Source organism: Oryzias latipes, chromosome 4 (genome assembly GCF_053564925.1).
Source record: "Oryzias latipes strain Hd-rR chromosome 4, Olatipes_Hd-rR_3.1".
NCBI lineage: Eukaryota > Metazoa > Chordata > Actinopteri > Beloniformes > Adrianichthyidae > Oryzias > Oryzias latipes.
This window is the reverse complement of record NC_136240.1, coordinates 12,597,857-12,613,685: the sequence shown is the minus strand read 5'-3', so window position 1 is coordinate 12,613,685 and position 15,829 is coordinate 12,597,857. Positions and strand designations below refer to the sequence as shown.

At 37.2% G+C, this 15,829-nt stretch overlaps 2 protein-coding genes across 2 annotated transcripts; both read right to left on the bottom strand.

Moving 5' to 3' along the window:
- LOC101175309 (N-acetyllactosaminide beta-1,3-N-acetylglucosaminyltransferase 3) lies at positions 1-6,273 on the bottom strand. The gene is made up of 2 exons (XM_004067873.5): positions 6,135-6,273; positions 1-2,187 (listed from the first exon to the last, which is right to left on the bottom strand). Exons 1-2 carry the CDS (start codon positions 6,140-6,142, stop codon positions 1,065-1,067), a joined length of 1,131 nt encoding a protein of 376 aa, XP_004067921.1. The 5' UTR covers positions 6,143-6,273; the 3' UTR covers positions 1-1,064.
- A 3,382-nt stretch (positions 6,274-9,655) lies between these two features.
- Positions 9,656-15,154, bottom strand: zranb2 (zinc finger, RAN-binding domain containing 2). Its single transcript, XM_023954185.2, has 10 exons — positions 14,992-15,154; positions 14,373-14,425; positions 14,147-14,255; positions 13,978-14,060; positions 13,819-13,895; positions 13,533-13,688; positions 13,158-13,312; positions 12,594-12,653; positions 10,546-10,695; positions 9,656-10,337 (listed from the first exon to the last, which is right to left on the bottom strand). Exons 1-10 carry the CDS (start codon positions 15,099-15,101, stop codon positions 10,280-10,282), a joined length of 1,011 nt encoding a protein of 336 aa, XP_023809953.1. The 5' UTR covers positions 15,102-15,154; the 3' UTR covers positions 9,656-10,279.
- Positions 15,155-15,829: the final 675 nt, after the last annotated feature.

The window sequence follows — 15,829 nt, the reverse complement described above, 5'->3', positions numbered from 1 at the left end:
ATAATGAATGCAGTTTATTGTCGACTACGTTTTTTCAAAACATTGTTTAACAAAATTCCTCTTTAAGGCACTAATATTTTTTTTTTCTTTGTTTCTGACTTTGCACATCCACAACAACAATGATGTCAGGTAAATAAAGTCTTTAATATGACAATTTCTAACAATACATTGAGCTCTCAATGTAAAAGATTTTTACAATTACGGAAATACAATCAGAACATTTTATATTTCGGCTAAATAAGTGATGTTTAAAGCCAAATAATGAGTGGGGTATCTGATAATAACAATGATATCACAATTAAACACATAGATTTTAATTTCTGGCTTAAAAAAATATTTCGTGAAAGTCTGACACTCATTTGCAGGAAGGTGTTTCCATAATTCTGTTATAATTTAAGGGGTGAGATGATGATGTTAGGTTTAACGGTCTGGCAATCTACTTGTCAGTTCTTCATAAAGACTTTGTTTGAGTCAGAGTCAAATCCTTCATCTAGATTAGTCAATTTCCTCCTCAATCCTGTCCTTGCATTTTACACTTAGACCATTTAGGTCCTTTCATAAGCAGCTCCCATCAAGTTTGACGAAGAGCATTGTTTGAACTGTTACCATAAGCTATTTAGATTTCAATCAACTTTTCTGAGACAAACAGTTCATATGATTTTCCTTCAAGAAGAATTCACAGTTTGCACAGTGCAAATAGAAGAGGCATCGATCTGACTCACAATGAAGAGCAAGGTAGCACTCTACAGACCACGGTTCCATCATTGTCCAGTGATGGTCCACTCCAGCATTGCACTGCAACGTTCTTGGGGATGGTCATAGCAGCGGCTCAGCAGTCCATTCAATGATGCTCTCACTTAAGTTTTCCAATATCTCCAGTGGATGTTTAGAGCTCTTTCGCTTTGGAAGTAACAGAATGTTCAATAGTTCCTTGTCCACCCTTTATACAACTTTGTACAAAGAAAGCTTTGTTCCAACCCAACATCAACTAAACAGGAGAAGTCCCCAAGCCCGTTATCTTTTTACATACAGTACTTTGTGAGTTTGGTACTCTTTACCCAGCTTCAGCAGATAAGGTTTGGGTCATTTACTTCTTTCCACATAATATACATCTGATAAGGAAGAAATCTGTGTAGAAGAAGTAGGTCTCTCATGTAGCAAGGTCCACTGTTCTCTGGTGTATTCATGGGCAAATTTATTCCCAAAGTTTTTACCCCGAGATGAGAAGAAGGTTTAAGACCTGCTTTGAACAAACACATTCCCATGTAAGCATCATCGATTGGATGAAGAGGTATTGTCTGAGATGTTTTGTAAATCACTGATGCTGTGTAGGCGGACAGTAGGAAGCCCCCACCTCCGCAGTAAGGTTCATACTTATTGGACTCTTGTATCAGGACTGGGACATAATACTTGCTCCCAGTCCATCTAACAGGCTTCTCAGTTGTGAGCAAATGGCCAGTAAAAAGGTGTTTCAGTCCATAACTGTTATTGATGCTTTGTAGATACTCAATCATGTTGTCTGTGTTTGCAAAAACATCATCATCACCGTTAAAAAGAAAGCGAGCTTTTGGGCATTTTTTTACCAGCCATTCCAGGAGGAGGGTCTGCTTTAGCGTCAAGTTGTAAAACGAGTCAGCAAAGTCCCACTGGAGAATATCCTTGTTTTCTTCATTTTCCATTTTTAGCAACTTGTTGAGTTTTTGTTTCTCAAAACCAGCACCTGAAGTTCCAGAAATGAAGACCCTTCGAATCCATGCTCCCTTGTACATCCTCTCTTGCGCCCAAGTTTTACGCAGCACTTCTCTGCGTTCGTAGTTCTGTGGCGAGCTTTTAATGACCAGCAAAAGAAATGGCTCTGTGTCACCGCTTATTTCACCGCATTTGTCAGGATTGTCCAGCAGCATGGGGAAGTGGCGACAGTGACGATAGTGGAGAAAGGTTTTGTAGATGTCAGGGAGAACGTCGAAACCCGGGAGATCGGCAACAGACGGGTTTTTTTCACATTTTTGCATGGGAGGGGTTGTAGTGAGGATTGGTTTTGTTGTCCTCAACTGAGACTTTTCAGTGAATTCAGGTTTTGAAAAAGAATTGGTTGTGATCTCACCAAATGTAATAACGTAAACAATGGACAAGACAGTTAGCAGCAGCAGGACAGCCTTTGGTATGGTGCTTCCTTTCTTTGTAATCCTGCAATTAAAATTCACAAACCAAAAAAAATAGTTAACATCATAGTGAAACACTGGTGTGTCCAAATGAATTTATCAGTAAATAACAGAAATGGGACCAAGTCATTGTTTTGCAAGTCATAAGTAAGTCTCAAGTCTTTGTCCTCAAGCCCTAAGTCAAGTCTTGAGTCAAAGTAGGCAAGTCTCTAGACAAGACCAAGCCCTACAAGTCAAGTCCAGTCGTTTCAAGACCTTTCGACAACAGAGAAATAATATTCACACAGACCATGATTTCTATATTGCAATGTATTTATTTAAAAAAAAGCTTTTGAAAGACTTTTCCTCTGTGTGTGTGTGTAGCTATAGGCGCACATTGCCTATAGCTAAAACTGCCCTTGAGCTCATCCTACCCCACTTCAAGAATCCCAAATTGTCTCTCTACAACAACACCCAGTATGCCCTGTTAAAAATGTAACACTAACAGTGAGTTAATGGTCTCATTGATTTAACTATAGCTAGCAGTTACTTAGCCGTTAAGCAAGTGTCTGCCTTTATTCAAAACTTACCTCAAGTGTTGGACAAAGTTGAACGCTGTTAAGACTATGTTCGTTATCTTTGAGCCACATATTCTACAAACTGTTGTTTTTGGTTGACAACTTCATAATTTTTAAACTCAAATGCAATCAAAACAAAGTGAACCTCATTTGATTGGATGTTGTGAGGATGATGCACACATACACAAAAAGGGGGAGACTGATCAACATACTTTTAGATTTCTGTGTTTTTGGAAAAGTAGTAAGTCTTTTTCCATCAAAATGCTAAAGACAAAGTGAATTCACAATTACTGCCATGAAAGACCCATTTCAATCCTCTTTTGATCTATTATAAGTACTCCCAGTGGTCTTTTTCATAATGATTATGCCGTTTTTTAGCCCAAATGTTAAAAACCCAACTTTTTTCGAAGACATAGCTTCTGCAGACCGGCAGTAGTTCATTAGAAATTCAGCTCTGAGTTGTAGGAGGGAATCTTGCCACAGAGAGACCCCACACCCAGTTCCTCTCCTCTTTGCTGAGAGCTCTCTGTTTACAGCTCCTCACATCCCCAATTTAACACTACCAGTACAACAAAATGGAGAGCACTATCGGAGCTATCATGCTGTACAGTTCTGAGTCAGATATCAGCTCAGACGAGGAAACGACGTACATGAATCCATTTGACTGCAAGTTGATGCATCAGAATGAAGTGGAGCAGGTAAAACATTGCCTGCCTATTGTAGCTTTTATGTTCTAGACACAACCTTTTTCCAATGGCATTTTTTCGTCTGGTCCTGATTCACAGGGATTTGATAAAATAAAGGGAACTTTGAGCTTGATTTTCTTAATACAGGTCCTTCATCATCAGAAAAATGCCACAAGAACAGGTTAAAAACATCAAAAAGACAATTGTCATCACAGTGGTTCTCTAAAGTCCAAGTCGAGTTCTAAGTCTTTTTAATTTTGTCAAGTCGAGTCTTAAGTTTTTCAAATTCTTGATTCAAGCCATATGACAGAAGTCCACACCTCTGGAAAATAATGTCACCTTTTAAATTTGTCTAAATGGTGTGAGTTTGCTTACTTTACTTTTTAATACAGTTTCTCTTTATTTTTTTGTGAATTTTATCATTCATGTTCCTTGATGTCAAATGGAAACTTGTGTCATTTGTAGTCTTAAGTAGGCGTTTTCCTTTTTGTCTGTTTTCACAGCGGATTTGGACAATGCCAGAGGATTCAGTCAACCATAACAGCCTAATATAAAGCAGTAGAGTAGCATGCCATCTCTCTGACAACCTTCTTTGTGATGTTCATGGTCAGGACCCCGTCTGCCTGCATTCCTGTCTGTTTTGGTTTATATCCACTCGCTTACACTTTAACCTTGTTGCCATGGCAGCTTTTCTTACACATTTTAAAGAGCAAATTTCTAACTTTTCACCAACTGCCCCAATGTCAAAAACGATTTCACGTATTGGAAAAAGTTTTTTAATCAAAAATCTTAAATTGTTTTCAGTTACCAGCTGTACACAAGAATTGACACAAAAGACTTTTGAGTTTTGTGAGGTAGTGAGCGCTAACTACCAAGACCAGACATGTTTTTACTCTAAAACTCAACTCTAAATAAACTACTATAGTGATACAGCATGAGAAAAACCTGGTTTGGTTGTTTCGGATACAACGTTTAGACCAATGAGTTATATTGCTAGAGCACCGCCGTCTTGGTGAGGTCAAGTCACTGCTGCAGTGGATGCATGTGAACACATTTTTTGCAATAAAATGCCTGTTCATTGTGCGGGTTTCAACTGCCAAAATCGAAGAAATTTGTCCACGAAGGAGGAAGGCATCACATTTCACAGGTAAGTATTATAATTTTTTTCTTTTAATGCTGCAGGGGCATCATTAATACTATACATGTTGACATGCATGATGCTGCAGGGCTATTATCAACATGTAAGGATGATGTCCGTATAATTTGCTGTTGACATAAATGTACATTTTATTTTGTTAAATCTATATACAGTATACTAGGACTAGACTATTATAGTAATATAGATTTATACATTTCTGACTCAGTGACTGAACTTTTCTTGCAGGTTTCCAATGGATTCAGACCTAAGGAAAAAGTGGGCCTTAACAATAAAAAGAGCTGACCCAGATGGATCCCTGTGGTTACCAACTAGTAATGCAGTCTGGCTATGTTCAAAACATTTTGTGGAAACAGATTTTGATAAGACTGGCCAGACTGTTCGCTGAAACCCAACACAATACCATTCTGTGTAACACCAAATTGATCACTTACATGAATTAGTAAATCTATTGTTTTTCTTTATTTTTCTTATTTTTTCAAAGGGTAAATCTGTTATTGACTTTTGGACTTATTGTTGACTTGATTTATTATTATTATTGAATTACTATTGATTTCGTATTATTATTATTTATTATTATTATATAATTATTGACTTATAATGTACATATTGTTATTATTTATTATTATTATTGACTTCCTATCGACTAATTGTTGGGCTTTTCTAAATAATTTAAATTACATTTAAAAGAGGTCTAAAACTTCTACATGTTTAAAAATTATTTTTAAAAATTATTTGTAACAGTTGTTTTTTTTGTAAGAAGTCCTGCAACTATGCATTTTTCATTCAAGTTTGAGCTTTTAAGGCTGCCTGTTTCTCTTATTTAACAACAGCAAATGATGTATATATATAAATGATAAACATATATATTATATATTTACATATATATGTATACATATATAAATTATATAAAAGCTACTCAGATGCCACCAAAGGCTATAGAAATCATTGTCATGTGGGCGTCGTCGACCTCACCCAGACGGCGTCGCGCTCCGCCACCGTCGGCCAGGCTTCCCAAGCGGGCGTGTCTCCTCTAGCGACATAACTTACTGGTTTAGACTGACAATATAAGGAAAGGATGAAAAAACTGCCTGGTTTTCTGAATGGTATACATAAAAATATTGAAAAATAAAGCTATCTGGATTCTGATTCTGAATGCCAAACTAGGTTTAAGTGTTAAATATTTAAGATAGATTTGTAACAGATTTTTAGAATTCAAACTATAAAATGAAAGTATCAGGTGCCACAGGAAGTGTATTTCTTCATAATTTCTTTCTAGTTTTATTTTACTGGCCACTTTTTAAGCTGATTATATACTATATTTAGAAATATATATACATATATATATGTATATATATATATATTCAGAAGAAAACTTATGGTGCAATTACTTACATTAGATTATTTCCGGTTTTTGAAAAAAAAAATCAATTTTACTGCTATTAAAACAACCTTGTCATGTTAAAAAAAATGCTATTAAAGTCTAGATAAACATAAGAGAAACCGCCGTGCTCATTTACACTCGCCTTAAATAAAACCTAATCACTAAAAGCATTTTTAAACGAAGACTTACCCAATCATGGCTGCTTCTTCTCGATGATCATTCGTTGACCTGCTGGGAAACAGATGCAGCAGAAGTGAAGGAGGAAACGCGCCTGCGGTTTTCTTTGTGCCGCAGCTCAGCGAACATCGGCTCCTGACGTCACGACAAAAGTCATCCCTCCGCCTCACCGTGTAAATACATAGAGGACGCGACCTGGAGGATTGAACCTGACTAACAACATGGCAACTTCGGTGATTACTGGACAAACACAGAAAACACTTCCTTAAAAATGTAGTCCTATTAAAAAGTGCAAAAGTCTATCATTAACAATTATTAAATTAAAACTTTATTCAATAAATTTATTCGTAGACATTTTTAAATCAACTAAACATTATATTATGTCAATTCTAAAATAAAAAAATACAATTAAAAGATACTTAAGCAAAGACAAATAATTAATCTCTATAATTGTAAACTAGTGTTAATATGTTTTCATTAAAAGTCTGCATTGAAATATTTGATTAGGGCCTTAAAGTTTGATTGAACACTCAAGAAAAGAAAAACTTCATTTGTGCAGACCTCTTAGCATTTTTCTGCTGTCCACAGCAGACACAGTGACTCACAACTACTAATGATTAAATAGTTTTAATTGGCAAACATATCTTTGATCTTTGAACTATTTTTTTATGCTTTCAGAAAGTTTTTATTGGCAAGTCTTTCCTGGTTGGTTCATTTACTTTAATTTTACAACCTTTCATTTTGTTAGGTGTTCTAGTTTTTGCCCATTTCTGTAAAAAACAAAACAAAAAAAGGCCATAAACATGCCTATCTAAAAAAGATTCGTTTAGCAGACATGATTGCGGTGTTGCTATGAATTGCACAAATGCAAAACATCCTATTGCCATTCCCCTTTGAAAGTAAAGTCAGAGTAAAAAATGTCTCACTTAAACCAACTTTTTGAAACTAAAGAAAAAAACAGAAAACCATTAAATATTTAAAAAAAAGACAAGAAAGACATAATATGAGCAGAGGATTCAAAGTTTCTGAAAGTGTCACATTTTTATAGGGCAAAAAACAAGACATGTCCTCCATAAAAGTATTATTATAATACTAATAATATTTAATTGTGTTTTTTGGCTGCACAGTGAAGTAGTGGTTAGCGCTCTGGCCTCACAGCAAGAAGACCCCCAGTTCAAACCCCTAAACTTGAAACAGAACACCAGTGGGGGACTTCTGCATGCGTGGGTTTTCTCCAGGGACTCTGGCTTCGTCCTGCCGTCCATAAACATGCTTTATAGGTTAATTGGTTACTCTAAATTGTCCAAAGGTGTGCCTGGGTGTGTGATGGTGACGTTGCAACAGACTGGCGACCTGTCCAGTGTCCCCTCCCTCTGCCAAAAAGTGCCCGGGATAGGCTTCAGCCGCCCCCCTGACTCAGAAAGGGAACAAATGGATTAGAAGATGAATAAATAATATTATTTTGATACTGACTCACAACACAAAATTTTACACTTGGAACTTACGTTTTGTCAAGGCACAATAAAGCTTTTACAAAGCCATTGACTTTCTCTAGATGATCACAAAATAACTGTTATTTGATAATCACACCACTTGTCTCTAATATGTTCCACAGTCATTTCAATTGCATCAAAATACTATTGTGGCTGTTGCTCATTTGAATAAGCAAAGTGGAATTCTCCTCTGCTCTTTTTTTCTCTGTTAAAGCATGTGTAGTAACAGACACATCCATTTTAATCATCACAACTCAATTTTGGACTAAAAAAACATTCTTTTTTTTGGGGAGGGGGGGGGTGTTGTCAATCATACTGGCAAGACATCACCTTTTCCTCCTAATTTACATTTAAACGCATGTCATGTGCAATTTTGACGTTTTAAAATATGCCACTGTACCTGTTTGAGAACAGCTCAAACAACCCTTAAACAAACCCAACTATATTTGGCTTTTAAAAGAAAATCCTTGTAATAATTTAGAAAAATGCAGGGATCAATGCATGTTTTTAAAAACTTTTTAGAAGGTTTATTGCCATTATGATGATAATTTTTGATGCTTTAAAAGCCTAAATTAAAACATCAGATTGTGAAATGAAATTCTTTTATAATTATATCATTTTATGAATCCTTGACTCATTTTCTACTTCTTTAACCCTTGTGCTATCCTAGGCACTTTAACATTGGGAGTTGGGTCATCTAGACCCCACTAGACAGTGCGCTGAACCTTTTTTCATCAATGATTTGTGATCTTCACTGGTGTCCATGGATTACATGAAATCTTTCCACCTTTGTCATGGTAGGAATAACACGTCTAAGTAAGGGTGGGGTTACCTGAGATAGCACAAGGGTTAAAAGTAGGGCTGCACGATATGAGGAAAACTCGCGATATGCGATATTGGTGATTAATATTGCGATAACGATATAATTTGCTGTTTATAAACAAATAGCAAAACAACCAAAAACATAATTTACATTTCACTTCAATAGTTTAAAAATTATACTCCAAATGACCCTTGTTGACGTAGGAGGCAAACATGAAACATAAAAGGGCTCATCTAATTGATCAACAACGTAAACGGGTCCTTCCGATTGGTTAAATGCATAAAGGGATTCATTTCATTTGTCTGCCATGAGTTTGTTTCAGCACATTTAAGGTAACCATTTATTGCAATTTTCGCCATCTTGTGCGGTATGCATTTTGCACAGCTTAATGTTGCGATAATGATAAATTTGCAGTAGAGTGTGCAGGCCTAGTTAAAAGCATGTCTTACTAACCGTATGATCTGTCAATCAACAACAATGGCGCTATATAGATAGCACCATTGTTCTTGGCAGGAACAGGAAAAACCTGACTTAACTCTTATCGTCCATCTTATTAACCCTTAAAAAAACAATTAAGCTCTAAGGGAAAATCCCCATTTTAGTTTGCTCTACGTCATCACATTAGTGGCTGTCCTCATTCCAGTTTACCTTGGTTTATCTTCACGCTTGAGATTTCTTTCTTCTTGAAATATTTTACATGGAGAGCCGTCGCAAACACAAAGTAGCCTAACAATCCTTAACCCAATGCTTGGGACGCTTCCCTCGTCTACCAAAGAACTGCAGAGACTGTGAAACCTCAGATACTACTTTTAAATCACCTTTAAGTCATGAAATGCTTCAACTCGCACATTTTAAATGGTTGAAACATTTTGATTGACACAAATTCTTTCTGTAAATATTTCAAAATGAGCAAATCATTTGACATGTTTTTGTAAATGTAGGAAACAAAGAAAAAATATTGAAAAGGTAATTTTATTCAATAAAACTCACGATTGTTTCATAGTGTAACATTACCTCCACATTTAAAAACGAGGTTGCTGCCATTTTGCAAACCTAGAACCCCATTGTGCTCCTTGATCCAGTTTCGACAGAACTTGGCAAACTTGATCATGAAGCGGCGATTCTACTTCTAACAAAGGTGTTTTGTCAGAACACACCTGTAAATATTTAGAATAGCCTTCCATCATGGAAACAGAATTCACAGCCATCACACGAAGCAACACTGACAGTTTATTTACATGGGTACATTTTAGCCATTTGATGAATTGCAGTGTCACATTTCTAACATAGGTGTCAATTTTCTTACTCCTGATCTTTAGCAACTAAAAAAAAAAACTTTTTTCCAAGTGACAAAAACTTTAAGAAGTGTTAATATAGGCCACAAATTTAGAAATAAAGTACACTTGAGTATGAAGAAGGTAAAGTAAAGAACCTTGTGCTATTAAGTTATTCAAAATTAAAATACTTACCTTGAAGAAAAAAAAACAATATAAAAAGGTCAAAACATATTCCTATTCTAAATTGATATTTCAGCTGTTTAAATTTTTCTTTTAAAAAAGTAATCTGAATACACAGCCCTGCAGAAGTATTCTAGCAGGAGTGAGTGCACACAGTATATTTGACTTTTTTTTAGTTCATCTTTTTAAGAAACAGACATGTTTATTTGACACCCTTTGACACAAACACTTGTGATGTGTGATCTGAATTGGGAGAAATGCGGATAACGATGGGGGAGAAAAATCAAGTTGCCTCTGTTTCTGGAGGGCGGTAAGACTTTATAGAGGATTTCTGCAACACAACATGCACTTCCACCAAGATTCCTTTTTTGGTTCTAAAGAAACTCATTTCTTTTTTGAACTGGAGCCAGAATGGGAGGATCCGGATGAATGGCCGCTGTGCCTGCAATCACACAAGCATCATGGGAAGAACAACAAGGTCAGCGGGCTTTACTGCAAACAGACATGTATCCATGAAGTAAGGTCACCAGGGCAATCAAAAGGCAAAACTTCAAATTGCATTTAATTCCTTTTACATAACTCCCAAAAAGAAAGCCAACAAATGGCTGATAACTATCAGTGCCATTGTGGTATTCCACAGAAACCCAAACCTTTCGGACGAATGGGATCTAGAGCGCCTCCTTTTTCTCCCGCCAGATGAGGACCTGGAGCGGCTGCGCTTCTGTCCCCCCTCGGGTGAGGAGGAAGCCGATCGGGACCTCTTCCGTGGAGAGGAGCCCTTGCCAGACCCGGAGCTGGATCTTTTGGAGGAATAAACCAAGCACTTGAGTCAGTAAAGTTAATGGTCGTCTCCCTATAGCGGGTATTTGTCACGCTTCTCTAGTTATCAAGACAGATGCAAACTAAAGATGCCAAGTGTATTTCATGAGTGGCCTCAAACCTGGTTTTAATCTACCGAAATTTTTATGTCACGCTTTGTCTTGCATACTTTGGCAGGGAGTGCGACTTATACTTAGGAGTAACTTAAAAGATTTTTTTTAAACATACAAAGGCTCATGTTATTTTCCCATTAACAGCCACTAGAGGGCACTGTAGGTGTGTGTATATCCGTATTTGTCTACGTTCACATTGCAGGCTGAAACGACCCAATTCTGTTTGTTTTTGCCCCAATGCACCTTTTATCTAATCCGATCATTTCAAACGCGACCCAGGCCACTTGGGTATGTGGCCCTGAATCTGATACGTATCCGATCTTTTGAAATGCGACCTCCGTCTGAACAGCCAGGACACATGAATACGACCCTTACGTCAATGATATGCTACAAACGTCATGATTCTGCGTTGAAGTAGACGGGAACGAGAACATAAACATTAACCATGGCGGTTGATGCTGCTGAGACCAGTCAGTGGAAGGGAAGCGGTCACCGATTTGATTAATATTTGGGGTGACAGGTCTATTCAGGCCAAACTCCAGGGCTCTTATCGCAACCGGGCGGTTTTAGGAAATATTTCCAGCAAAATGGCAGAACCCCCCCCCTCCGACCGTGGTCAGACGCGGGGGACTGAAGGCGGATCCTCCTTCGGGTTTCACTTCCCTGTTCGGACCCTCAGATTCTCCAGAGCGGGTTAATAAAGAGTCAATGGCAGGTCTGCTGGGGGAAGCCTTTTTTTTTATTACTGTTCTCCTTCCTCCGTAACACACAACAAATGCGCCCCCCCACTGCCCCTCAGAGAGGAAAGAGCTCTCTCCTACACACAAACGCGGAAATGTGAACGGCCTAGCAATTTTCTTTTTGATTTTTTCCAAAAATCGGAATTGAGCATTAAGCCCTACAATGTGAACGTAGCCTATGATACTCAGAGCAAAGCAGAAGAAGTGTTGTCCAAAACAAACTGAGGAGAATCTGATAGTTCTGAAATTTATATTTTTCTAATTTGTGTCAAGATATTATTGTAATTTTTTCCCTCGTGGAAAAAAAACCCTGCAGCTCCTGCAGTAGAAGGTAAAACTCACCATCCTAAAAAAAATTTAAAAGACTGAATGACCTTAGGAGGTGTGTTTACAGATGTTATTCTAGACATCTTAAAAATAAATAAACCTGATCTCTCAATACCATCTGTGTCTTCCATTCATTGTAAATGAGATAAACAGCCAATGCTTTCATGTAGCAATGAGGCGTCAAATCCATGAAAACATTTCTGGGCACCAGCAAATCTGAAAGGACGATGGACGTTAATTTGACGTGTGAAGTGTGAACGCAGCATCACGCTGGGCTTGGTGGAGTTGTTCAGAAAATACACAACTTTTCTCCCATAAATGCAACTTATACTCCAATGTGACTTTCCTTTCTTCTTTGTTTTGCATTTTTGGCGGCTGCGAGCGACTTATGGTCCGAAAACACGGTAAAACTATTTTATTTTAATATTAATATCCTCATGGACTAACCAGGGATCCCCCCCCTCCCCCCCTAAGAGAGGCATGATAAATACCCCAAACATGTACCTGGACATTTGAACTGCAACACAAAAAAAACCCTGATACTATTTAGAATTTAAAATAATTAAACTAGGTCTTTGTTCAAATAGAGCTGAATCAAGTGGAGAAGCCAACTGCTACATTTGGAACTCAGTGATGCTGTGGAGCTTAATGCCCCTCACATACACTCTCCGCGGGGAGAGTGCATGTCACCTCATTCACCTGGAGCGAGACCTCGAGTGAGATCCAGATCTGGAACTCGAAGAGCTTCTAGACCGAGACCTGAAATACAGAAGCAGAAACAAACCCTTTCCAATATTTTTCCAGATAAATGGATAAAAAATGAACCAAGACAAAGGCATTAACATGTAGAACCACATATTTCATAAATGTGTATAAGATTTAGAAAAAAAAAAAGAAAAAAATCTCCCGTATGACAAACATGCCCTTGAGAAACAAACTGTGCCCAACCACACACACAAAAATCCTAAATAAAGGCCTGATGTGATGCTTATGGTCAGTGCACAGAAATGACAAAAAACAAAACTATAAAAGTCTCACTAGAAATCTCAAAATAGCAGTCATCTATTTAAAATTAAGTTAGAGACATAACTAGATCTACTCGAGTTTCTCATAATAAAATCAGGAGGGTTTAAAAAAAATGGCAATACAATAAATGGGGGGGAAAAAAATCATACAAAGAAATAAATACTCATTGATTCAGAAGAAAAATTGAGCTGATACTGACATTTTGCCTGGAGTTACCCGTGACCTGTACCCTTTTACCTGGACCTCGACCGAGAGCTGGAACTGGAGGAGCGTGAAGATGAGCGGGATGATCCAGAGCGGCTGCCTTTTTTCTTAGCTGGCTGTTCATCTTCATCGCTGGCAACCAGGTCATACTTGGACAAGTCACCATCGTCCTCATCATCATCCTCATCCTGAAGAAAAGTTATTTTTCATCACATTAAGGTATTTTGATACATACATACATATATATATATATATATATATATATATATATATATATACATATATATATATATATATATATATATATATATATATATATATATATATATATATATATATATATATTTTTTTTTAAATTATGTCAGCAACAGACAACTCTAAATTCTTAAGTCAAACCAATGATCTTACATCTAACTTGTATTTGGACAGATCACCATCCTCATCATCTTCTTCCTCATCGTCTGGTTCCTCTTCTTGGACTTTAGGCTCTTCTTTCTTTTCACTTTGTTTTGACGAAGACTGTGTGCTGCTCTTTCCACGATACTTTTTCTTTTTCCTTCCAAACTGGCAAAAAAAAAAAAAAAAAAAAAAAAAAAAAAAAATCTCAACAATATGTCATTTGACCATTTTAGGAAGGTATCTATTTTTTTACTTTCAAAACTTTTTGGGTAACTGAATGCTTAGTGTTACTCACCTCATCATATTCACCATCAGATTCCTCCCTTTCAATGTATTCCACATTCTCCCTTTCATTGAAACCTCCACCATAACCTTGGAAAAATATGCAAAGGACAAATTTTCTCTATAACAGGTCTTTAAAAACTTGAACGTTTGTATTAAAAATTTGTCGTACCTGTTCGTTCTTCAAGCTTGGCATATTTTGGAGTGTTACACATGTTGCATTCGGATCGTCTGGCCCAATTCACATTGCCACAGCTTCGTACAATGATAGTGTATATTATTATTCTTTATCTTAGAAATGTAATCATTGAATATAATGAAAGAAAATATTGATAGCATACGTCTTGCACTGCCAGTCATTTGCACTGAAGAGACCTCTGCTCTTCTCAGCAAGTGTTTTCCCGATTTCTGTCCCTCCGGCTTTCATCATTTTAGCCTCTGTTGTTTTTTCTGTAGAAAAAGAAATGACAAACTTGGATCCCAGACCGAAATACTTGCAGACAAACAGGCTGCTTAATAATAAACCAAGTATTTATAAGTAATTATAAACAGTGCACTAAAATGTACCTCTACCACATCTGTTGCAACTTGTTCTTCTCGCAAAGTTCACATTTCCACACCTGAAACGGCACAGGAAGAGCATTTACACAGGGAGTCCAAATTTAGCAGCTTGATTGTCTGTCCATGATCATGTGCTTCAAAAGTGGCCTATCAATGGTCTTAATGTAGATCACTGAGGCTGCAAATGCCTGTATATGACCTAAATAATCACAATCCAATGCAAAAAATGTATGCATAAACACAGTAGACTGTTAATGGCACTTAAACAACACAACAGATCCGAGAAAAAAAGACACAAGCTACAATTTAAGCTAATGCTAGCTGCATTGCTATCTATAAAAATCTAAAGAAATTTAGACATCAGTAACCATTGACATATATAAAACATAGCTAACATGTAAGTGTTAAATGTGCCTAATAAAATATTCAGACTAAGAGAGACTACGAATGTCTAAAAAACATCCTGAATCGTGATTTTTATTAAGCTAGTCTGTGCTAGCATTAGCTACATGCTAAAGGCCTAAGCTAAGTGAGGTCAGCCAGTTAGCACGACTTGCAAATTAGGCAGACGCCGACGGCTTAAAATAGGCTCTACGGTGAAAAAAAAAATTGCATTTGCCCTTACTTTTTATCAGGACAAATCCAGTCCCCATCGCTAACTCGAAAGCTCTTCCCTGACATATTTGTGCCTTTTTGCGCCAGGACAGCGTGCTCAGGATCTCCGTCGGTGTTCATGAAGCAGCTGCCGAATGTCGAGCCGACGCCTCCCTCTTCTGCTGCCTTCACGTGCATTTCAGCGGGTGGGAAAGTTTACTATTCAGCAACGAAGAAATGCTTCTAATTATCAGCAGTTTTATTGTATATGTTGTCAAGTAACAAAGTTAAAAATTTTAGAACGACCAACTATAACACAAGAAACACACCTTATTGGTTATGTTACTTTAAATAGCTTAGGGTTTCAAGGTGATCACATGTTGTGCTATAACTGAAGTGCACATGCACCAGAATTAACACAAATTAGAAATTTGTATTCCTTTAGGAGAGAGAGGTTATTGGGAGAGAGACTGTGTGTGAGTGTGGATAATAAGCCTTCTGAGAAATAAGAAATGCAGACTCATTTTTTTTCTTTTTTTTAAATAAAAAAATCCATCCTTTTGAAATGTGGAAACAGCTTTCCACTGGGATGGACTGGTCCAGGGTGTACCCCACATTTGCCCAACAGTGGCTGGAATAGGCTCCCACAAGGAGAATTGATGGATGGATGGATGGATGGATGCAGCCTTTTGGGATTTGATTTTCAACATATAGACTCCACACTAGATGGCAGTCAACGCACACTTTTTATTTTTGATTTTCTCTCGCACATTGATTTACCAGGTCTTTTTCTGCTTGTGTGAAAGCGACTTGTGTGCTTGTTGATATATCGAATCAAATTGCGAGAAAAAGTAACATCATGATTGTTA

What these genes read in the sequence shown, in the direction of transcription:
- zranb2 (XM_023954185.2), bottom strand. Translation starts at nt 15,101, where the DNA reads ATGAACACCGACGGAGATCCTGAGCACGCTGTCCTGGCGCAAAAAGGC. An exon ending in TGGATTTGTCCTGATAAAAA is followed by an intron (nt 14,426 to 14,991) that starts GTAAGGGCAAAT and finishes GTGCCGTTTCAG; the next exon opens with GTGTGGAAATGTGAACTTTG. An exon ending in CTGATGGTGAATATGATGAG is followed by an intron (nt 13,689 to 13,818) that starts GTGAGTAACACT and finishes TTTTTTTGCCAG; the next exon opens with TTTGGAAGGAAAAAGAAAAA.